Raw genomic sequence first — 26,332 nt, 5'->3', positions numbered from 1 at the left:
TCATCTTGAAAGTAGATTTCCTTATAAAATTTAAAGCGACTTTCACTGGTAATATATAAGAGAGGAAAATTATGTTTTTGTGAGCAAAGTTCATCGATCCGCCTCTAAACGTCACTCTCATATCACTCTCATATATATAGCATAAAGCGGAAGTGATGCATCCACCACAGCCTGGTGTTATCTTTTGTATATATTTACAGGATGGCTGTGTTTACCTGACTTTTCATCTAAAAACAAAGGTTTTTTTTCACTGAAGCTATCTAAAGAACCATTCTTGATGGTTACGGAATATAATATTTACTACTGAACGGACACCAAACGTGGTATGCTCAGCGCAGATCTAGTTTAGTCAGTGATAAATGCACAGGATGACTAAAGACTGTGAAAATAAATCAGTTATGGATTTTTATCGTTATTGTGACAGTATTAGAAGATTTTAATGAAAACACGACAACGATTTTTTTTATACATGGGACTTTTTACACAACCTGACTTGACAAGGTATGTATGAATAATATATGGGCCTAGGATAGGACTTGGACTACTTTTGCACAAATAGGTCAATACGTGCGCCGCTTTAGATTAATTCCACTTTCTTAAAATTCAATACACAAACTTCAAGATTCTAACTCATATCCAAAATATAAAACAGCACTGAATAAAAACAAAGTAAATCACGAAAACAATATAGCATCTAACTTAGAATATTTATGCACATGTTTTTATTATTATTATTGAATGAATGCTTTAATAAGTAAAGAATGATAAAAAATGTAATCAATGTCATTAAAAAATATTTTAAAAAACTATCACAAAGAGACTTAGTCGCTACAAAACTTTATCTGATTTGACCATATTGTCTTATTCAAGTTTCCACCAAACATTTTAGCAATTTGATTTTTAAGTTTAATACATTTAATACATTCCTGGATATTTTTGTTCAAACATGGTTCTTGTAACACTAGTTAACAGCATAGCTTTACAGCTGTTGAAACATATATGTTAAAATTGACCTGAGAAAAAAGCAACAATTTGAAAATTTTTATTAAATTAAAAAAAAACTGTCAATGGATCCATGCATCTTTTTCCTTATTTTTTTTATATTACAATTTAAGAAAATAACAAGATTCTTGATTATATTAATTGTAATAGTTTCTTCTTATGCCCAGGATCGAAAGATCCCGAAAATATATAGTTTTTATCATCCATCTGTTTATCTGTTTGTCTGTCTGTCATCCACTTTTACATAGCTCATAATTATTGAGTAGGTGGGGCTATGGCTGACATATTTCACAGGTGTGTTCCTTGTGACAAAACCTTTCCATGGGTACCGCCAAATTTGACCTCTTGACATTGGCCTTGGCTTTGAACTACTTTTACAAAAAAAAAACACACTTTAACCTTGGCCATAACTTTTGAACAGTTGGGGCTAGGGCTTTCATCCTTCACATGTGTGTTCATTGTACACATCCTTCACATGTGTAATCATTGTACAACCTTTGCATGGGTACCACCAAATTTGACCTCTTGAAACTGACCTTGGCTTTAATCTACTTTTACAAAAAAAAAATACTTTAAACTTGGCCATAACTTTTGAACAGTTGGAACTAGGACTTTCATCCTTCACATGTGCATTCATTTCAGCTGATATCAATATTTTTACCTTGACCTAAGAGTTTGACCCAGTTTTCAAAAACTTGAACCTTGGTCATAACCTTTGAACAAATAGGGACACTTTTGTCCATGGCCTTTGATATAAGTCTGATACTCAGTATGCATTTGAGATTATTCAACCCTCGCAATAAGTTGCCATGCAGGGGGCATCAGTGTTTCACAAACAAATCACTTATAATTGCTCAAGTATTATTTTCTGAATTATTTTTTTCAGAAAAGCATAGAGAGAATGCAATTCTATTCTACCATGTCTGCAGAGAAAACAACAAATGCGTGTAGAGCGTGTCGACTTCTTTTGGGTCCATGCACAGATGAACTACGTGATGTATTACGTCATCATGTACCACCGTCGACATTTCAACATGTCATTGTACAAAAGATAAGTAATCTTCCTCGTCTGACAGTGCAACAGTTAAATCTAATTTTACCTCGTGGTAGTACTTATGCTGGAAATTATAATGATATGGATATTCCTTTATTGAACATACTGCTTAGAAACATATGTGGCATACCACCACACAATAATGGTTGGGGCAATGACCCAGATCCTAAAGACAGGTCTCTTTCTCCCAACATTGAGAGGATTTGCATCGCTAGAAATCAGTGTCTAAATCTTTCCAGCCCAATACTTTCCAATGCTGATTTCAACACAATCTGGTCCACTGTTAGATCAGCAGTTGTTGATCTTGACTCTTTCCTTAACAATGGAAATCATTTTGAAAAAGAGGTGGATTTTTTGAGACATGAGACAATGGACCCTGTTAATGACCATCACTACCTTGAAGAACTGAGAAACCAGGCTGAAGAAAATATAGCAACAGGAGAAATAGTGCACAGACTTAAACGTAAATTTGAAAACCTAATCTGAACAAAAACAGAAAATTTTTAAAACTAATCAAACCAATTTTGCATGTTACTTCTTTTTTTAAAATCTTTTCATAATTTCAGGTAAATTAGAAGAGAGAGGTACAGATCGAATTGAGAATCAAAACAAAATGCTGAAAATTATTGGTAAGTATAGTATTTTTTTAATTAAGTAAATTTAGAACACTACCCCTAAGGGGCCTAGGAGTTTTGGCCAAAATTAACAAGATTTATAATGTACTACAATATTTTTCCTTTTTTACTGTTTGACATCAAGCAATCAAATTTTCAGGATGATAGTACTTTTGAATTTACTCAGAGTAATAGTAATTAAATCTCTTTGTACTTGTGTGATTTTTTTAAAAAAGTTATATTCTTTTCAGATAATTTATCAACTGCAGCTGTTCCCCCAAATGTGAAAGGTATGTGGATCTGGTTGAAATAAATGTAAATCAAACGTGTTGAAGGTAACGAAATGCTCTTCAGCTAAACATATACTTTGTATCAATAAATGAAAACAGTGATAAAAAATACTTTATTAAATTTAGAACAGAGAAATACTTTAATTTATTGAATAAAAGGGATATCTTTTGCATAAAAAAAGGATGATCCAAGTTTTTCTTTGGAATCTAAAGGAAAATCTTCATAACTTTTCTTCTCAAGAACAGCAAAGCCACGATGGGTCATATTTATGTGGAAGCATCCTCGTGTAGCGTACTTTACAGTCTGTAAAAATCAGAACCCCTAGAGGTAGGTTGGGGCCACAATGAATGATCAAAGTTTTTATATAAGAATATACTCACAATCAGGAAAGGTCAAATTTATTTTGAACCAATCTCATTTGTTGTTGATTCAAGTTTTTTTTGTTCTAACTATACCCTAGGAGGAAGGGTAGGGCCATAAGGGACAATCAAAGATCATCTCTAGAGCTATGACTAGACATATTTATATTGAATCATCTTCAGGTAGTGTAGATTCTAGGTTGTTCAAATAATGAGACCCGGGATAGAGTGGAGCTACAATGGACGATGCATCTTGGATCTTGGGAGAATGTCAACCAAAAAGTAGGTCACCAAGACCTACTTTTGAAATTTCATGACTTTTAAAATTGTTTAAATATCACAGGTCCTTATATTGATCAACTTAGAATCAGCAAAATTTGTCAGTGGATGTATCTTTGCTCTTTGAAGGGTCATTAAAAAGTACGTAACTGACTTACATTTGATTATTATGGCAATATCTAAATATTTCAGGTACTAATTGGCTAAGAATCATCAAACTTTGTCAGTGGATGCAACTTGGTCCTCAGAATTAGAAAGACCAAGGCATATATAGTTGGCTCTGTTCCAACATTCTGTCATCATTGACTCTTTATTCATTATCTTGTGAACAGCTGCACATATTCAACTCAAATTTAACATATGAATACGAAATATTAATATACATGTCAAATTCGAATTTAGTCATGGTCTGATGATTTTTCACAAAGTAATCCCTCAAGCTTAGAGGGAAAAAATATGTTTCCTCTCTGTGGCGTTTGTAGGGAAGTCTGTATAATGTTGAAATTGCATATACAGCTATTTTATCAGATGATAGATGTCAAAGAACAAGAGCCACGAAGCATCAAAATCCGCACCGTATTCAACATTTATGATTTTTTGTGGAATGATGGCCTAGTATGTGTACGTTGTAAAACAGTTTATTTTTTAAATATATCTTTTATAGTTTTCTTTTTACAGGTGTTTGAAATAAGCATTGTTTTTTTTCGAATGAAATACTATTACGTCATGTCGTTGACGTTAAACACGTTAAATACATGACATTGAAATTATTTATAAGAGATAACAAATTTACACTGATGGAAAATAATTCACAAGAGTAGAATTAGAATAATATTAAATAATATCGAGTGTTTGAGGGGATGGTGAGGCGGGCGTTGTGTTGTTTTTGTTGAGAAAGTGCACGTGTACTAAGCTGGAATTTTTAGCAATCTCTTAGATGTCATTTTTCATTAAAATTTTTTTTTTCTTAAATAAATGATGTTAAAGACTTTATTCTGCCTAGTATTTTCCTATTGTGAGAATCCAAATTCACAAAACTAATTGATATTTATAAAGGGAAAAAGGAATCAAGAAGGTTTCACCCGAGAATACGTATAGAATAAATAACATGCATGTACATGTATATTATAAAATTAAATAAAAGCAGGCTGAATACGTCATTTATCAGGTCGTCATACACTTTGAATTCACTTTTTAAAAGTTTTAAGCAGTTTCCCAGACGTCTCCAACGAAATAGTGCAACATAATAGACGGAAATGATGACATTTCGGTGGACCAAAGAGCAAAGCGAGCAATTAATCTTGAACCTTGCCGCCCCCCAATCTTGCCGACATATAAAATACTTTGGAAAAGATAGAACTAAGGTAATATATGCTTGTGTCCATTGATAATACGTCTGATGATTTTTTTTTTTGCTTTAGTAGTTGATGGTGACCCCAGCTGTAGAAATATGACTGTACCCCTCCCCCATACAACTGTGATTGTAACTGCTAAAATAGGCCCGAACTAAGAAGAATCCCATCTTAGATCCTGTCTCCTGATAGACAAAACATACGAACAAACATCTCCTGGTAGTATTGAATCATGCTATCAATTAATGCAGACCATTGAAATGATTTCGTTTACATGTATTTTTATGCAGCTGAACAATGTAAGAGTTTGTTTATAAAAGGCCCCGTATATGTGTACCAGATTTATTGCCGTCTCACCAGACACCAAGGACAATTCCATATACATGCATCAGTGAAATTCTGTCTAGACCCTCTCACTCCCTTGGAATTAGCGCAGTTGACAGCGAAGTAGCGAAGTACAAAGTCAATTAAAAGTGACCTAGACCCCTACGTAAAAATACAGATCCCTCATTGAAAATGTGTTTTATGTGAAATTGGTAGTAAAAGTAAAAGATATGAAGCTTTAAAAGTCAAAGCCCCCTCTCCCCCCCACACGTTTTTTAGCTTGTCAAGAAATTTTCGGGTTGGAAATTTATCTTCGATCAGGGTTCCCTGCCCCCCGAAAAATTTTCCTTGATCGGTGCCTGCAATAATTATGAATAATATGATGTATTCCCTCTTAAGATTTGTACATAATTCTTCTGACCCGGATTCATGCGCGGGTCTAGAGTGGGCGTCCCCCCCCCGGGATTTGCAAGATTATTAAATGTATACAGGAGTAAGAAAAAAGTTACCTTGGACCCCCCTGGTAAACACGAATCCGTGTGAAATCGGTATGAAAAGTGAACGATTTCAAGCAATACCACCACCACCACTACGAAATAGGTTTTTGAAGTTTGGGCGAGTTTTTTTTTTTTTTTTTTTTTTAGCTTGTTAAGAAATTTCTCCCCTAGAAATAATTTCTGAATTTGTGGATTTATGTTATCAGTTTCAAATTGTTAGTATTCAATATTTCCATATAAGTTTATGTAAGTTTAACTTGACAAGTATTGTAATTAAACCACTGCCCCCGATATAACAATAACATGACTAAGATATACGTGAAAACTGGGGATTTCCTATTTTACTGTAGTAGACTTATAAAAACCTTTTTACAGATTAGCTATATTGAGCTGACCTTTACGCATCCGACTTTGAACTCGATTAGGATACTAGTAGATGAAATTAATGAAAACTAAAAGGGGAAAAAAAAGTAAAATTACATTTTGAGCAGCTTATTAACGCATCCGACTTTTTAATTATTAAATATCTCAGTGGTCTCATATGTATCACATCCTGTATATATATCTAGCCAAGACTCCATATTGATACTTAATTTCATAGAATATGTAACTGTTGTACACAAATCATTTACAATGATCGAAGGAGAGCGGACTCTGTGTGAACAGACTGATAGGGTGAACAGACCCAATACCATACATGTACGAGTCCGAGGGAGGGAGGCCCCAGGCCTAATATTGTTCTGGGGTTGATATGGTTTGTGATATAAATTTTGACACATATATTATTATTCTTTAAGTTTTGATCTAAAATTGGAAAATACGTATACATGTCTATAATCGTGCAACGTCAGGAATTTCTGCTCAACGTTGTAACGTCAAACGACGTCAATATGAACTGCTAACGCGCAGTGTTTAAATATATGTATTTAAAGAATTACATATAATGCCAGTGAAGGAATTATAAATATCAATTTGTTGACAGCACGTTAGAGAAATATACTTTTTTCGATAAATACATAAATATGAAGTCCCTCAGTTTAGATCGGTGTGGAAGATTCAATAATTCGTCATCATGAGGTCTAGGTTCTTGAAATGTTTTACGAGTAATCTCCCTTTGATTACATAGTGACCATGGCGGCGAGGCGTTGGGATCAAGTTGTAAATAGGAATTCACACAAAGAAATATAAAAAAGAGTATACACTAATTTTTTTCCTAAATTATAGGTATAATTGATTGAATCTGAATCAGCTATGTCAAGAAAAAGTCTTGGTTCACAACCACGGTAGGGATAGAAAGAAGTCGACAATACTGCATGCTGTAATATTTTGTACATAAAGCACGTGGATTTCGTTTTCCTTTTTCCTACCACACACAAAATCCAATATATTTCACACTAGACAATTCATTTTGATAAATTTTTAAGGTAGAAAGCACAGCATTTTTTTTTTTTTGGTAATATCATGAAATCTTCCCGAAAATCCGCTGTGGTGGTCGGTTTTCAGAGGAACTATATGGAAAGAAAAGTTAAGTTTTCGATGTGGCCACACGTGATGAACAAAATAAAAATAAGTCCTATGTATTTACTTTTTTATCCTCTTTTTAATGACATAAATTTTATTTTGTTCGTAGAGTGTGGCCAATGTCAAATTTTGAGTTAAAGATGTGCAAAGTGCACGTGTTTAGACGTTTACTGTTCAATTATGACGTCATCAAATGAAAAATATGACGTGAACCTTTTGAGCTCAACACAAGTAGATAATATATTCATCATTATTTTTCTCTTTTACTTCAGTTAAAATTTCCTAAAAAATGTAGGCTGATTTTGCACCTTCGTGGCTTTACTTCTTTGAATTTGGTCCTGGTCAAATGATTTTTTACTGTTATACACGTTCAACCTCAAAAAAAGATTAAATAATTCACAATTTCTAATCTTATCTCTCCTACAAATGTACAATGTGCAGTTTCTGTTTATTGTCTAACTTCTAAATGCACATTTTGAAATTTAGGTTTCAAGGAAATTTCAATATAAATCTCATTCCTTTGAATGATTTCTATCTGCAGCTATTCATGAGATTGATATGTTACAATGGAAAGAGGACGACAAAGTTTACTATGAGTCATACAATTTCCAAGAAATGCTGGAAAAAGTGAAGAATCAGACTCATGTAACATTTGTTGGAGTCCCAGGATCTGGAAAAACAGCCACAGCACGTCACATCGCATTGATGTTACAACAGGAAGGATACGAGATTGTACCAATCAAAGACATCAGAAAGATAGAGGACTATTGTGATCCAGTGAATCCACAGGTTTTTGTTATAGATGATGTGGTAGGTGTATTTGGACTTGAAAAGACAAAATTAAACCTTTTGCATGATTACCAAGATAGAATAATGACACCTGTTATGTCAAAGTCAAAAACTATCATGACATGTAGAGAAGCTGTATATAGAAAAACATTTGAGTCAAGTTCATTTTTTACAGATGAAAGCAATATTGTTCTGTTACACAGTGAAAAATTTGCTTTAACTAACACTGACAAAACTAACATATTGATAAGATACAAAATAGATGTTGATCTGTTGTCTCCAAGTTTGACTTCAGTATCAAGAATGTTTCCCTATCTGTGCAAATTATTTTCATCAGAAAAGAAATTCCAGTTGTATGGGTCAGCATTTTTTAAAAATCCAGTTCCATGCATTTTGAAGGAACTTGAAGAAATGAAAAAGCAAAACAAAGTCCACTATGCTTCTCTGGTTTTATGCACGATGAATGAAAACAAAATATCAGAAAAATTCCCAGAAGAAATAGAAAAGAAAGCAATGTTCCATAACTTTAATGAAATGAAAAATAATGTTCTATTGAAATGCAAACTTAGCAGGCAAATTGATAATTTTAGATTCGTTGATGCATTGTCACATATGAAAGGGACATACACAAAACTTTGTGACACTGAATACAGCCTTGTGCATGATTCTATGTTTGAAATCGTTGCCTATCATTTTGGTTGTCAGTTTCCAGAACTGATTTTACAATTCATGAGCAGTAGCTATATTGCTAACTATGTCAAACTTCAGAAAAATGAAAATCAATATTTACTAAAGAAATATGAAAATGAAAATTCATTAAGAAGCAGTTGTGAACAGGTTGAAGAGGATGTTGCATTCAGTTGCAAAAGCAAAGCTGGCATGGAGTCATTTGATCTCTGTATAAGGTTAACAGAGGATCAGTATTCCTTATTAGCAGAACGTTTATACAAAGATGTAGAAAATATGGAACTGTTTAACGTTTTCACTAATAATGTTTTAAAACAGCATAAGGTGTGCAAAGCTTTTATTGAAGTTTTAAAAAGAAAGCCTTACACAGAATTAAAATCATTGTTTCTGTTGGAGCAAAATGATGCGTCTAAAGTAGTGGGGATAGGTGACTGTGTAATACGGAACGAGCGTGAAGAGAGGGATAAGACGATTAATGATTTTCACAGACAGATGGTTTTGATAAATATGAGACAACCACCACTACGAAAACGAACAAGCAGCGTGAGGGTGATCAGTTGGGTGGTTTATTTCGGACACAGTGAGATTTTACAATACATTTTTGAGCAAACAGAACGACACAAAGAGACTCAATCTGAAGTGTTTTTGAATCCTTTTCACTCTGAGTTAAGCTATATAATTAAGAAAGGCGAGAAGATCACTGCAGCAAACAATGAAACAGATAAGTTATGTCCTCTGAAACCATGGAGTGATTCAATAAATCAATCTGTTTGTGAACAACGTCGCTTACTCATTTTGAGTTGTTACAGTGGGGATCTAGAGACTTTTAAAATATTTATCAAATACGTCAATCTAGATACAATCATCAGAGAATATGAATATTCACACTTTGATGAAATATGGAATGACACACCACTTGCAGCAGCATGTGAGAGAGGAGAAATGAATATCGTGAAAGTGCTTCTGGAAGCAGGGGCTGATGTTAATCCCCAAAGTATGTATAAAACACCACTTACAGCTGCAGCCGAGAGTGGTCATACAAATGTGGTAAATGAACTTCTAAAATCAGGAGCCTGTGTGAATCCACAAGATAAATATGATATTCCGCTGACAGCAGCATGTAGAAAAGGGCACCTGTGTGTTGTTAAACAGCTCCTAGATGCGGGGGCTAATGTTAATTCAGAATGTGCAAATGATACACCACTGACAGAAGCATGTGTTGGTGGACATATAAATGTAGTCAAGGAGCTGGTAAAGGTGGGGGCTGACGTCAATGTACAAGGTATCTTAAACACGCCATTGACTGAAGCATGTGAGAGTGGACAATTAAGTCTAGTGAAGTACTTGTTAGAGGTCGGGGCTGATGTCAATGGTTTATCTAATCAACCACTCAGAACAGCGTGTAAGTGTGGACATTTAGATGTAGTGAAAGCGTTGCTGGCTGCAGGGGCTGAAGTCAATCTACAATGTCATAAAGATACACCGTTAACAGAAACATGTAAAGAGGGACATATGAGTGTCGTAAAGGTGCTGCTAGAAGCAGGGGCTGATGTTAATCTGAAAGGTTTATTTTATACACCATTGACAGCAGCATGTGAGAAGGGACATTTAAGTCTAGTGAAGGATTTGCTACAGGTAGGAGCTGACGTCAATCTACAGGGTGAAAATACACCTCTGACAGAAGCTTGCAAGTGTGGGCATATAGATATAGTAAAAGAGTTGCTAATGGCAGGCGCTGATGTAAATCCACAAGATGAGGATTATACCCCATTGACAGAAGGATGTAGGAGTGGATATATGGTTGTAGTAAAGGAGCTGCTACAGGCAGGGGCTGATATAAATCTACCAGGTGCTTTTGAAACACCATTGGCAGCAGCATGTGAAGCTGGACATCTTAGTATTGTAAATGAGCTGCTCAAGGCAGGAGCTGATGTCAATCCTCAAGGTGAAAATGGTTCACCCCTAACAGCAGCGTGTAAATATGGACATAAGACTATAGTGAATATTCTGCTAGAATCAGGGGCTTCTGTCCATCCACAGTTTACATATATCAACCCACTGACTGCAACATGTACGGGTAGACATCTACGTGTAGTTAAGGATCTGCTATTGGCGGAGGCTGATGTAAATCTACAAGATAAAAGTAAGGTGGCAGACTCAACGATTTGTACTGAAGATGCTGTATCAGCTTTGTGTATTGCATTAGTAAGGGGTCAATTTGATGTTCTAAAACAATTATTTAACGTTGAGGATAGATGTCGGTTGATAAATTTGAACTTACATCTGTACGAGTGTCTGGTAAACATAAGACAAGGCGCCGTTGTGATTGATAGTAAGGATAATGTGGTGGTGACACGGCAACGAGTATGGCATATACGCAGGTAGGATAGGGTTGCCCGTAAAATATCAAACTGTTCAAACCGTAGTAACTTCTCTGAACTACCTAGATATGATTGATTGATTGTATATTATTTAACGTCCCTCTTGAGAAATTTTCACTCATATGGAGACGTCACCGTATGCCGGTGAAGGGCTTCAAATTTAGACCTATACTCGGCACTCAGGGCCATTGAGCAGTGAGGGTTCTTTATCGTGCGAGCGCCTATCGTGACACGGGACCTACGTTTTTAAGGTCATATCCGAAAGACCCGTAACTTTCACTTCTGAGTGCTTGGCGAAGGAACAGTCACTACCTTTGTTTACGTCTTAGGTATGACGCGGCGCCGCGAACGAGAATCGATCCCGGGCCTCCCGATCACGAAGCGAACGCTCTACCACTAGGCTACCGTGACCGGTACCTAGATATGACGTCATAATTGAATAGGACGTCAAGTCACTGCATACTTGAGCTGGCATGACGGGGAAAATGTTATAATGTATACATGGCACGTAGATATATTTTAGGGACTTGTTGTTTAATTCAAGCGTTACGACTGTATTTAAGCTCGAGTGTGCTGATATGATGTTTAATATTTGAAATTTAAATATCCTTTTCCTTTTGCTTGTCCGATATGCACATATTCAAACAATAGCAAAAAATTATGTGTGACACGCTCCCCTTACACGTCCGCAGACAGAGTTAGAATTTATGAATCGTGTTTATATTGGACTGGCACAAGTGATAAACAAGGACAAATTGAAGATATTCTGTGTGAATCAACAAGAGAAGTATGTCTTCTAACCGAGTACTGCTGGGGGACTGTGTTTTCTTTAACAATTTTTGTATAAATCGCGATAAAGGGCGGAAAATATCCCTTCTTAAGATGGTAAGTTGAATTCCTCGTAAAACATTTTCAAAACGAGTAAAAATAAAATCTGCCCCAGCACTTTTTATGTACTAGAGATCACAATGAATTGATCTATGTAACAAATTTTGCACAATGTTTTTGCTTTGCACTTGTGCCGAAGCGTTTTTTGTGCAAGAATTAGGAGTATCACAAATCTCCGTCACGTGATCAACACAGCCATGTGACGTCACGGAAATGCTTTAAAATAAAACAGCTATCATCTCATGTTTTCTGCAATTTCAAAAAAAGATTACATATTAAAATTAAAATCTAGCTCGGAATAAAATGTATACTTTCAAGGCATTTTAAGCCTTCGGACAGCCTTATCATAGCTGCGTAAATAAATTGGGAGATTTGTATAAAACAATCACACATTGAAAATGTGATATACTAAGACATCTCGTAGATTTGGGCTTGAATTCCAATTAGATGATACAAGTGTATCGTGATTTTAATGACGAGTCAGGTGTAAGGCACCCTCTGATGTTTACACTGGTTGATGAAGGGTATGTTACTGACAGAGTAGAAAAGGTACGGATTCTCCTTTAGGCAGGGACGGATGTGAATATCAGGGTTGGGTACAATTGACATGATTTCCCGTTAGACAGAAAGGCATTTTTAAATTTGAGTTCTGCATTAAACAAAGGAGGCGTGTCTATTTTAGAGAAAACGTGGCGACTGGTGAGAACATTTAGGTGTGATAGACGTAAAGGACCCGAGTACAAGAGAGTGCTGAATGAGGTAAAGAAACATGTGAGGCGATATTTTGTATGAATTTATATACTAGTATTCAGGTACTTCTAGCTTAAATGTGTATGCTAGCCTAGTGAAAAAAGTTTATTTAAATTTTTACATTATCTGTCATAGTTTACAGATCATTTTGTTTGTTTGCTGTTTAAAATCATGTTCAAGAATTTTTCACTTTTATTGAAGTTTATTTTAACACACTTTTTGTTTAATAGTGCATGTACATTAATTAAATGTAATCATTAGTAAATATGGATTTTAAATTTTAGAATAAATATCTCAAAAATCTACTTCTTATAATATATTTTTTAAGTTTTTACATGCGAACTATGATTTCAGTTGTTTTGATTAGAAGCAAAATGGACAATCTTAAACATATGACTTGCATTTTGTTCACATAGCTTCTTTTTTTAAGAAGAGGCAGGGTTACAAAATATATAGCATATCATTTTGCAAGCATTTTCAGATAGTGTGTTTTAAAAATTGATTTAAACAGTTGCCCCTGAGTTGAGGTTTGGTTGCAATAAGGAATCATACATTCATACGGAATCGATTTCGATACGAGAAAACATAACAAACTCGGATCATTAAGGGCTAAACAATATCATTTCATTTGTCAAGTATTTGGGTCATTTCTGCCCTCAAGTCCTGTTATTTAAATGACCTTCTTGTCCGAAAATCAATTTCCAGCTGTGTGCTGCGCACCATATAGGGTGTATTTGATTCAAAATTGAGCTGCAACTCTCGAGGCGGATTTCCAAATCAAATAACTCGAACACGACTCGCGTTTTTTAGAATAAGGTCACGAACATACTCTCAAAATTTACAAGAATGAACAAGAACAAAGATGGCTGAAAACATCAACAGTGAGGTAAGTTTCGATTTTAGAAATAAATTAAAATTTTAATTAATAAATAGGTATATCGTCTAATACTTCAAAACGGAAAGCAACAAAATGACCACTCAAACTTTTACCACATTACATCTGGTCTAAGTTGATTTATGGCAGAAGAAAATAAACAATTGAAATTTGTCGTTTCCCCCATATCGTTTTTTTCCTTACTTACTTAAAAAAATCATACATAATAAAAAGACGAACAACGTCCATTTTTAATGCACTCGAGTCGTGTTCGTGTTGTTTTATTAAAATTAAACTGTTTTTGTTTGTGTACATGCTCAATATCAGCCCAACTTATACTACAGTTGACAAATCAAATGCGCTCTTAGTGTCCACACCAAATCCACCCAGCTCAATTGACCTAGATTTGTGAATAATTTTCAGCTTATTGTTTTCTGCTGACTTAATGTCCAAGCTATCTATAGTAAATGTTTTTTTTTATGTTTTTTAATCAATTTGCAATATTTTGCATGAGTGGAATTCTAAAGCTTTAATTTTATTGTTTTCATTTTCAATTGTTTCTGTGAAGGAACCGCTTGCAGACTTCATTATGTCTGCTTGATCACACCCTTCGAATTCTAGCGTCAAACGTCGCATACGGTGTAATTTTTTTTTTCTGCGTTTTTAAGGTGGAATGCCACACAAAATTTATTTTTTTATTTCATAGATCTTTGCGTCATCCTTTTTAAAAAATAGTTTTGGCGTTGAAAGTCAGATATAAGCTCTTTATCATTTTATATTAATTTGTTTGTATTTTTTCAAAGAAAATAAAAAAAAAAAATCCTTTATATGTGTATGTTTCTAGGTAAAAATTTGCTGTAAATAAATGCTTCATATGAATATCTAATAAAATATGTCAAGAAAGGCTGGCTAGACTTTGATTAAAAAGAATATGAATGTTGTGAGGTGTGTTGTAGTTGTATTGTTTCATCATATATATGCTTAGTAACATTAAGAAGTTTCTTCAACTTTCCAGAGTGGTCATTTTTCTAGAACATCTGTGAATGTCCAGGTTATTCCAGTAATATCATGTCTTTATAACTCTAGAATTTTCTAGATTTATGTTTATGTATAAATACACTGTCAATCGTAAGCATTATATACTGTTACTAGAGCGATGGCCAGAAGATGAGAAATGCAGGCAGACCATACTCAAGGCTTTGTCGAGACGAATTTCTCTGTTGATATTGATTTGAATGACACTTTCTTGTCTGACCTTGATGGCACTCAAAAAGGCATGGAACCACACAATATCAAGAAGTCGGTGAAGAATGAACCTTTGCTAAAATTTAGTGGTGATGAAGATGAGTCAAATCTACCAGAAAGCCAAGACAAGAATATCCTAAGTCGAGAGCAGTTACATTCTGAACATAAAAGAGACCCAAATATCATTCAACTGAGTGAGAGGACACTTCGACAAGAAAATGCCACTTAAGTTGGATAATGCTTCTGTATGAAAGGTGGCATACTTATGAAGAAGTAACGACCACCTGATGCTTACTCAGATGAATTATGGTGTGTTGTTCACTATCTAGTGGCCCCAACTGCTTATCATCGAGACGTCATGAGTTTAGCTAACGGTACACCTATGGCGGGTCATTTAGTTGTCAATGAGACTTATTATAGGATTTTGAGTCATTTCTATTAGCCTAAGCTAAGAAAGGATGTTTCTGAGTTTTGTAAGTCATGGCATAATTGTCAGATGGTAGGTAAACCGAATCAGAAGTTACTGTCTGCTCCTCTCCAACCCATTTCAGCTTTTGAAGAACCGTTTAGTCGAGTTTCGGTGGATTGTGTAGGACCTATGCCTAGGACTAGGTCAGTAAACCAGTTTTTACTTACCATTATGTGCACATTCACCCGATTCCTTGAAGCCATACATCTCAGGAATATTGAGGCAAAGACCATAGTTAAGTCTCTGACTTTTTGTTTTTCAGTTTTGTGGGAGCATATAAGGCAATTCAGTTAGATAAAGACTCAAATTTTATGTCAGGATTGTTTCAGCAAGCCAAGCATGAGTTTGGTATTAAGCGATATAGACCAACTGCTTATCATCCTGAGTCCCAAGGGACGCTAGAACCATTTCATCAGACCTTCAAAACAATGCTGAAGACCTTTTGTTACCAATATGAGAAAGACTGGGATAAAGGGGTTCATCTAGTACTATTTACTGCACGAGAGGCTATCCAGGAGTCTCTTGGGTTTAGTCCTTTTGAATTGGTGTTCGGTCATACTGTGAGAGGTCCTTTGAAATTGTTGAAGGAAAAGTGGCTGACTGAGACTAGTGATCTTTTAGATTATGTGACTAGTAATATTTTATATTATGTGACTAGTAATCTTTTAGATTATGTGTCTTATTTCAAAGAAAAATCTTAACAATGCTTGTTAATTTGCACGAGAAATTCGAAGACTTCTCAGATGAAAATGAAAGAGAGGTGTGACAAAGATGCAAGAAATAGGTTTTTTAAGCATGGGATAAGGTTCGTGTAGTTTTACCTTTTCCTGGTCATCCTTTACAAGCCAGATATTTTATGGCCCTTGTGAAATTGAAAGCAAGATTAGTGATATAAACTATGTAGTTCAGATACCAGGCCGACGTAAAGAGAAACGAGTTTGTTACATTAACATGTTGAAAGAGTATTTTGAAAGGTGTGACCGAAATTCTGTAAAACTAGTTCCCACTTTAGGCAATGCGCAGACTGTTCAAAATTGTATTGGAAGTGAAACGAACGAATGTAGAAATGAATGAGAAAGATTGTATTCAGAGTGTTTGAAAAACTCAGAAATTTTGGCTGATTTGGATGCCACACTTGGACATTTGAACATTCACCGAAAAGAGCAAGTAAAAATCTGATAATGGAGTATCATCTAATCTTTTTGGATGTTTCAAAGAAAACTAATGCAGCCTGTCATGATGTCATAGTGGGCGACGCTCTATCCATTAAACAACATCCGTACCGACTAAATCTAATAAAATTGCAGTACCTAAGTAGGGAAGTGCAGTACATGTTGGACAATGACATTGTTGAACCTCGTAAAAATAATTGGAGCTAACCATGCATTCTTGTTCCAAAATCGGACGGTACCTACCAATCATGTACAGACTTTAGAAAGGTGAATTCTGTTACAAAAACTGATTCATATCTAATACCTAGAATCGATGACTATATTGGCAAAATTGGAAACGCCAAATTTGTCAGTAAATTAGACCTATTGAAAGGCTACTGGCAAGTGCCGTTAACAGAAAGAGCAAAAGAAATATCTGCTTTCGCTAATGTAATGTAATGTAAAGGGATGAAAAACGCACCGGCTACATTCCAAAGGATGATTCATTCCCTTCTTCAAGACCTCGAGGGATGCGAGGCCTACATTGATGTCATCATATACAGGGACACATGGGACGAACATCTCCGAATCATGCGTGCTTTATTTGACATTTTAGCTAAAGCAAATTTAACTTAACCTTGAAAAGAGTGAATTTGTAAAACTTATGTAGAGTATAAAGTCAGTAAGAAGGTCATCAAGGTTTTGTTACACCCATTATGGCTAAAGTGGAAGCTATTGCAAAGTTCCTGATTCCTACAAATAAGAAAGAGTTAATGAGGTTTTTGAGCATGGCTGGTTTTTAAAGAAAATTTTGTCTAATTATTTCCTCAGTAATAAGTCCCCTTACAAATCTTTTGCAAAAGAGGGTTAACTTTGAATGGACATAGGACTGTTAAAAATCATTTCATAAAATCAAATTTGTCCTTATGAGCAATCCAGTTTTGTCAACTCCAGAGTTTTTAAATCAATTTCCTCTAACTGTTGATGCTAGTGATGTTGGAATCGGGGCAGCTTTGTCAAGAACATAGTGATAAGGTAGATAGAGTTGTTTCTTATTTTTCAAAGAAATTTACAAAAAGTCAACAAAAGTATTCCACCACTGAAAAGGAATGCATTGCTTTGTTGTTAGCCTTACAACATTTTGATGTTTATTTGAACGTTTCTTTACATTCAATTCTCGTATTTACGGATCACAACACCCTGCCAGTTTTGCATAAATTGTCAAACAAGAACCAAAGACTGACTAGATGGAGTTTGTTGTTGCAAGAATATAAAATTACAATAAAGCATATGAAAGGCAAAGACAATGTTATTGCAGATGCTAGCAAATAGTAGCGTAAACTTACTAGATTTTGTATCAATGTACATATGTTTTGCAAATTTAGTTTTTCATTGACATTCAACCTTTTAAGGGGTGGTGGTGTTGTGAGGTGTGTTCTATTTGTATTGTGTCATCATGTATATAATTAGTAAACATTAATAGGTTTCTTGAACATTCCATAGTGGTCATTTTTTTTTAGAACATTTGTGAATATCAAGTTGTTCCAGTAATATAATTATTATAGGGGAATCAAGTTTTACATAGAAATATATAGAACGAGTCTCTGAAAATCTTCTTCTCAAAAACCATTAGGCCAGGAAAGTTGTAACTTATATGGAAACATCCTTGGGTAGTGTAGATATTAAATTGTTAAAATCATGACCCCCGGGTTTAGGGCGGAGCGACTATAGGGAATCCAAGTTTTACATAGAAATATATAAAACAAGTCTTTAAAAATTTAATTTTTAAGAACCACTGCATGGACCATAAAAGCTAAAACTTATGTGGAAGCATCCCGGTGTAGTGTAGATATTAAATTGCTAACATCATTCTTCTGGGTGTAGGGCGGGGACACAGTAGGGAATCCAAATTTTACATAGAAATATATAGAAAAAATCTTTAAAAATATTCTTCTCAAAAACCAATGGGCCAGGAAATCTGAAACTTTTGTTGAAGCCTCCTGGTGAAGTGTAGATATTACATTTCTAAAATTGTGATCCCCGGGGTGTAGGGCGGGCCCACAATAGGGAATCCAAATTTTACATAGAAATATATAGAACACATCTTTAAAAATCTTCTTATCAGGAACCACATGGCCAGGAAAGCTGAAAATTATGTCGAAGCATCCTTCGGTAGTGTAGCTATTCGATTGTTAAAATCAAGACCCCCGGGGGTATGGAGGGGCTGCAATAGGGAATCCAAATTTTACATAGAAATATCCTGAACAAATCTTTAAAAATCGTCCTCTCAAGAACCCCTGGGCCAGGAAAGCTGAAAGTTATATGGAAGCATCCTTGAGTAGAGTAGATATTAAATTCTTAAAATCATAAAAGGGAAAGGGGTAGTGCTGCATGATAGGTATATCAAGAGGGGGGATCTGGTAAGAACTGCATCACCGAAGTTACTCAGGTGGGCGATGTGTCCCATGGGCATCTTGTTTTTTTTTAAGTTTATTAAAAGGCCTAATTAATATAAACATTATGGAAACATCGTACAAATGAAATGAATCAGCGGATTGAGTTAAGGGACTTTGTTTCATCAAAATTGATTTATATGATTTTTTTAAATTGACATTCAAGCAAGGAAATAATTTTCTTTAAATCCATCCAGTGTAATATAATTGAATTAATTTAGAAAAAAAAATCTTTAATGAGTGTAGTTCACACAAGGTATGAACGGAATCACGAAAATAGATACTGTTTGACACAAGGTAAGAAGGCAGTTCAGGTATGTTGACGGTGAACTCACACGGGCCCAGCTGTCATTCAAAGTAGGACATAGCACGCGTGGATTCTATTATAACCAATTTCTTAAAAAGTACCGGTGAAAAGAAGAAGAAAAGTACTATATTGACAACAATGAATGGTCCCTGTCAGAAAAATAATAATAATTTTTGGCATGTGTGCGTCATATTTTGTGAAAAAATCAAGGAATCCTATACATTGGTCACTTGGGGCTTACATTTTGGAATGTATTTATGCTAACAGTCTGTTATAAAATGCAGTGTAACGTTTGTTCCATACAGAGTAGAGGAATGATATTTAGACAAATATATAAGATGTTTCCATTCCTTATGTACTTAAGAGTTCAAAGTCATATCAACGGTCAAATATTGTGACGTCATCTACTGTATCTTTTAGTTTTTTTTTTTGCCATTGAAATTTTTTAATCACAAAAATATCCGAAACCACTGGTTCAATTTTCTTCATTTTTACACATTTTATTCTAAGACCCATTTGAATCATTCTGTTGATTTTATGTAAAACTTGAATTATACATTTTCTCTTAACAAAACTTAAACTGTCGGATATAAACATGTGAATTTTCAATTTCGACGCTATGTATGTTCTATTTTTACTTAATATTTTACTCAAATTTTCCAATATCAAGTTGACTCCCTAACTTAAAGCAACGAGAAGGATATCTTTATTAAAAGTTTTACACAAATTTGCAATAGATCAATTGATAATTCTAAAATAAGGCTCGTTCTCTAATGTCAGAGTTCACAATCCTCTTACAGGGGTCTGATAGGCCATATTTCAGACTATCTGGGCAAAAAATGTGCGGTTGAATTTCTTTCATATCATATACAGAGATTTTGTATCTTAGAACAAAATATCAAAGTTTCAGGAAAATTGCATTTGAGGAAAATTTTGGTCTTTCTATTGTGTCCTACCTTAATGGGAAAGGGGAGAAGGGGAGGGGTGTTGACCGCACAGGAAGGCAGTGTGCTCATTAGAGTGGTACACATACGTGTCAGTTTCCAAGCCGAAAAAGTAGGCTGTTTAAAGACATCATGTTTTTCCCGTATATTATTTTAAGATTATCTAATTCAAGATAAAACTAATGACAAACATCTTTTTTATAGTAATTTTGATTTTTTCTTTTAATTTAGACATATTAAGGGAATAAACTAATTAGATAAAAATAAATTTTAAAAATTCAGCCTACACGGACAAGATCAATGTTTTCTGGATCGATGCTTAAAATGCTTCGTTATTTTTTTTTTAATCAAGATTTTAAATAATTGTGCATACATGCAGATCAGAGGCGAAAACACATTCCCAATATTACCAGACGGGAGAAAATGTATATTGCATTTTAAAAAGATTTTAAAAAGATACATACTTGTATCAATCTCCTGCCAATTAAGGTCTTTCGTCTCCAACGGAAGACCTTATTGTTTTCGTTCGGTTTCTTTTTCCCTATTATTATCCTTTTTTTCTCTTACCGATTTTGTGCACGCGATTTCTCGTAAACGGCTCGTCCGATTTCACCAAACTTTCAGATCTGATAGATATCTATCTGAAACTTGTCAGAAATTTTAGTCGTCGATGACGTCACTTCCGGTTGTTAGATATGAACAATTTTCAGATGTTTAGAGGGTCGGCTTGTCCTGGAAACTCCTCCGGAACGACTTAAAAGATTGACTCAAGATTTTCAGTGAAAGTAAGGGAAGATTTGCTGAGTTGCAGGCAGGCGTTCAAATCTTCATAGCGCAGAAGGCGCCGAAGCTCGGTGAAGCCCAAAAAATGTCTCGGAAACATCTCATAAAAGTTGACATCTTTTGTTTTATATCTTCGTATCTATTCATAATTTAATAAAACATATATAAGAAAAGTTTTACAGATTCACGGGACCTTGTATATGAAATCAAGAAAAGGGGGCTGACTCCTCAAATTAGGGGCTCAGAGGGGTCAAAACTCTTTCATTTATATCTCTTTATTGATTAATATTTTGTTATACATTGCAGAAGCAAAGATCTTCATCGTAACAATTTGCAACAATATATTATAAAATTTTGATCATGTAATACGTAATTAGGGGTCACAAGGGACCAGAATGTCACATCTTTGACAATTTATATCTCAAAAAGGGGGAATATTTTGATAAGGTATATTGAATAAAATATGATCAGAATAATGTTCTTAACAATATGCATACTTTGAATCTTTGTAAAACGGCCCCATTAAGGACTTGGAGAGATGGTCACTAAATATTTCCATTCAGCATATCTCCAACACCAAAAGAAATCTCTGAATAAGTGTTGAACAAAAAATCTTTTAAATGACAAGACCTTTCATTTGATATCAAGAAAAAGGGACTGACCCCTAAAAGTAAGGGCTCAGAGGGGCCAAAACTCTTTTATCTATAACTCTATAATTATCAATATTTTGTTATACAATACTGAAGCAAAGATATTCATCTTAACAATTTGCAACAATATATTATAAAATTGAAATATGTTACGTCATTAAGGGCCACAAGGGGACAGAATGTCACATCTTTGACAATTTATTTTTCAAAAAGGGGGAATATTTTGATAAGCAATATTGAACAAAAGATGGTCAGAATAATATTTTAAACAATATGCATAATTTGAATTGTTGTAAAACGGCCCCATTAAGGACTTGTAGGGATGGCTCCTTAATATTTCCGTTAAGGAAATCTCCACAACGAATAGGAATCTCTGAATAAGTGTTGAACAAAAAAGCTTCAAAATCACAAGACCTTTCATTTGATATCAAGAAAAAGGGGCTGACTCCTCAAATTAGGGTCTCAGAGGGGTCAACAGTCTTTTATCTATAACTCTCCATTCGTCAATATTTTGTTATACATTACTGAAGCAAAAGTATTTATCTTAACGATTGGCAACAATATATGATACAAGTTTGATCATATGTCACGTAATTAGGGGTCACAAGGGGCCAGAATGTCAAGTATTTGATGCTTTATATCTCGAAAATGGGGGATATTTTGATAAGCAATATTGAACAAAAGATAGCCAGAATAATGTTCTAAACAATATGCATACTTTGAATTTTTGTAAAACGGCCCCATTAAGGACTTGTAGTAGTGGCCCCTAAATATTTCCTTTAAGCACATGTCCACAACGAGTAGAAATCTTTGAATAGGTGTTGAACAAAAAATCTTCAAAATGACAAGACCTTTTATTTGATATCAAAAAAAGGGGGTGACCCCTCCAATTAGGAGCTCAGAGGGACCAAAAGTCCTTTATCTATTACTCTCTAATGAACAATATTTGTAATACATTACTTAAGGAAAAGTATTTATCTCAACGATTTGCAACAATATAGGATACAATTTTGATCAGATGTTGCGTAGTTAGGGGTCACAAGGGGGCAGAATGTCAAATCTTTGACGCTTTATATCTCGAAAATGGCGCATATTTTGATAAGCAATATTGAAAAAAAGATGGCCAGAATAATGTTCTTAACAGTATGCATACTTTGAATTTTTGTAAAACGGCCCCATTAAGGACTTGTAGGAGTGGCCCCTAAATATTTCCATCTAGCATATCTCCATAACGAATAGAAATCTCTGAATAAGTGTTGAACAAAAAATCTTCAAAATGACAAGACCTTTCATTTGATATCAAGAAAAAGGTACTGACCCCTCAAAATAGGGGCTCAGAGGGGCCAAAATTCTTTTCTCTATAACTCTTTAATGATCACTATTTTGTTATACATTACTGGAGCAAAAGTATTTATCTTAACAAATTGCAACAATATATGATACAATTTTGATCATTTGTTACGTAATTTGGGGTCAGAAGGGGCCAGAATATCAAATCTTTGATGCTTTATATATCGAAAAGGGGGAATATTTTGATAAGCAATATTGAACAAAAGATGACCAGAATAATGTTCTTAACAATATGCATACTTTGAATTTTTGTAAAACGGCCCCATTAAGGACTTGTAGGAGTGGCCCCTAAATATTTCCATTTAGCATATCTCCACAACGATAGTAGTGTTGAATAAGTGTTGAACAAAAAATCTTCAAAATGACAAGACCTTTCATTTAATATCAAGAAAAAGGGGTGACCTCTCAAAATAGGGGCTCAGAGGGGCCAAAAGTCTTTTATTTATTACTCTTTAATGATCAATGATTTGTTATACATTTCTGGAGCAAAATTATTCATCATAACGACTTGTATCAATATATGATACACTTTTGATCATATGTTACGTAATTAGGGCTTGCAAGGGACAAAATGCTGTAGTTTTTATCCTTTACGTCTCGAAAAGGGGGAGTATTTTTATAAGCTTTATTGAACAAAAGATGGTCAGAATACCCTGATAAAAATGAGACATTTTAAATTTAATAAAAAAAAATAAAGGAAAACTTAAAGTCATTCTCTTTTAACGATTATATCAGTCAAAATCACATCTTATCGTATCTTGAAATTCAACGGACGTCCTACTCGTTGCTTGCAACGAGATCATATCTAGTTATTAAGGTCTTCCGTTTCAGACGGAAGAACTTATAGTGATTCTACTGTTTCTTACTATTATTCTTTCTTTTGACCAAAATTTTGTGTAGGCGATTTCTCGAGAACTATTTAGCTGTTTTCAATGAAATTTTCAGGAATAAAAGATCATAATATGAATTTTATACAAAATTCCGTTTTTTGGAAAATTCGCTCCTGGTGCCAAGTTATGGGCAATTTCCTTATTTAAAAATGCAATTTTGTCGCCCCTTTTTATCAAAAATGGCTAAGTATATAAACTGGAGACTTAATGGAGATGATAGATCATGACTTTCTGGTTTGCAGAATTGCCTTTTCGTGTGTCGTCAGTTTTTAATTTCATTGAGGCTATCAAGGTCATTTAATAGATCAGTGCTTGCAAGAGCGCGAGAAGATTTGAAATGCGCGTATATAATGAATAGTAACCGTAACTTTTCTATTTTTAGACAGGCGCACTGTTGCTAAAGCATAAACAAGTATATATGAGTAGTATGCACAAGCTTAATGGTTACATGGTCAAAATAGAAAAAAGCGCATTCACGCTGGCGACCTGGGTTCAATCCTGCTTATGAAACAAAATTTTGAATCACTTTTCAGCTGTTTCTTGACATAATCTTTTTTTTGAACGGATAAGACCTCTCGTTGCTCGCAACGAGATCGTACAGCATGATATATAAAAATTATTTATGAAAGCATGCACATGCGCAGGCTGCAATCTGATTGGTTGTTTAATGGCTATATCTTCTTTCGTTTTTACCGCACATCCACGAATGCTTTAAAATTTAAAACATAGTTTCATTAGGATATCTCGTTATTATTATTATGAAAAAATCATACACGTATTCCAATATTAGATAGATAATAAATGAAATATATGGAGATAACGAACAGTCAAAAGTCCATAAAACAATACAAAATAGGAGCATATCAAACACGGACCTCTAAAACATCAGAGGTAGGATCAAGTACCATGAAGGAGTGAGCATCCCCTGCCAACAGGTCACATCCGCCATGTGTTCCTTGTCATGATCACTCGTGAAATAACATTAAAACCTGTCGTCAATTCAGCTTGTAAATAATGGCCTTACACTTAGTATAGAAAAACGTTAGTCAGCATTTCACTCAATGATAAATTGTATTTGCTGACAGGGTTATTGCATCGACCAAAGAACTTACGAAATGATGACCTTAAACGTGACTGCTGATATTCTTGTTTCATCAACTTGTTTGTCAATGATTTACCTCGTTTTAGAAATTTTACATACATGTACGTTGAGCATGCTCTTGTGTATTCAACTGAGAAATATAAACCCCGTATGCAGGTGATTAAGATATATTGCTGCATAAGTAAGAAAAGTTGACGATTGAAAAGTTATAATTTCTATCATAAAAATTGGTTGTAAGATAAAAAATAAAGTAAAGAAAAAAAAATTGAAATGCAGAGCGAAAAACATCCAGGGAGCATCCAGATAAATTAGTTTGACTCGTTCTCCTGCATGCAGTTTATAATTATATTTATACAAATAAAGATTCCCTGATTCAGATTTGGACCACAATAGGGATCTAGAACTTAACGAAGCTGACATTTTAAAGTCAAATCCTGAAAACATCAGATTAAATTTATCTACATGCTTTTTTTGTAGGTAGATAAGGTTTTGATTTTACAATTAAAGTCTATAAGAGTTCTACTTAAAACTGAAAAAATGGACAAGAGATAATAAAATAAGTAACCTAATAAAATGAGAAAAAGTGACACTATGATTTGCTGTTTTTACAAGAAAAATATATTTTGATGGTAGCGGGCATTGATCTCAATTGATTGTTTAGAACTGACGCTTAAATCATATCGGTTAATTAATAATAAAGGAAAAAAAAACAGAAAGTCAACGACATGATTGATTAAAGGTAAATATCGATACCATAATACCAATATTGTCACATCAGTCACAGAATTAAGCTTGTAACTTGTCCAATTTATTGTATGTATTAATTTTTAAACTGAAAATACTGATACAATGTAGGATCAATACTTTTAACCAAATTAAACTTTAATACATTAAGTTTCAAGCAGAGTATGAACTTTTGTTCTTTATTTATCTTATTTAAGTCCTTGCCATTCGAAGAAAACCAATTATGAATCATTTGTCCTAGTGATTCACGGTTGTAAGACAGACAGTACATATATATAATGCATGTTAATGACATGTGAATTCATTACCTTTCCCATTGCTATCTGGTGGTCACCTCTATAAATAAACCGTCGACTTAAAAATACACATATTTTAGTATATTACAAGATTTTACTGTTGCTATACCATCAAAAAATTTTAATTCATTTTTTTTCCTGGCTGCAAAAAAGCCAAATGAAGACTTTTGAAGTATTGATAACCTTAAAGATAGACCTGTTTGTTATTTATATTTATAAGAAAGCTTTGTAAATCTTTGTTTGTTGAATTGACAGAATGAAATGTGCTCCTTGTCACATGGAAAAC

General features: G+C 34.3%; 1 protein-coding gene across 1 annotated transcript; it reads left to right on the top strand.

Annotated features, from left to right (window-relative positions):
• The first annotated feature begins 160 nt into the window (after positions 1-160).
• On the top strand, positions 161-16,142 carry LOC134231543 (uncharacterized). The gene is made up of 7 exons (XM_062713504.1): positions 161-352; positions 1,889-2,519; positions 2,623-2,685; positions 2,922-2,960; positions 7,835-11,150; positions 15,639-15,902; positions 16,067-16,142. The coding sequence occupies exons 2-7, from the start codon at positions 1,904-1,906 to the stop codon at positions 16,140-16,142; spliced, it is 4,374 nt and encodes a 1,457-aa protein (XP_062569488.1). The 5' UTR covers positions 161-352; positions 1,889-1,903.
• Positions 16,143-26,332: the final 10,190 nt, after the last annotated feature.

This window comes from Saccostrea cucullata, unplaced genomic scaffold (genome assembly GCF_032062105.1).
Source record: "Saccostrea cucullata isolate Sc308-1 unplaced genomic scaffold, CSIRO_AGI_Scuc_v1 ctg4295, whole genome shotgun sequence".
NCBI classification, from domain to species: domain Eukaryota; kingdom Metazoa; phylum Mollusca; class Bivalvia; order Ostreida; family Ostreidae; genus Saccostrea; species Saccostrea cuccullata.
This window is presented reverse-complemented; position numbering and strand designations above follow the sequence as displayed.

Bases quoted from the DNA above. Each gene is read 5' to 3' on its own strand.
- LOC134231543 (XM_062713504.1), top strand. From the start codon at position 1,904: ATGCAATTCTATTCTACCATGTCTGCAGAGAAAACAACAAATGCGTGT. The intron at 2,520-2,622 runs GTAAATTTGAAA...TCATAATTTCAG, and splicing joins AATAGTGCACAGACTTAAAC to GTAAATTAGAAGAGAGAGGT. The intron at 2,961-7,834 runs GTATGTGGATCT...TTCTATCTGCAG, and splicing joins TGTTCCCCCAAATGTGAAAG to CTATTCATGAGATTGATATG.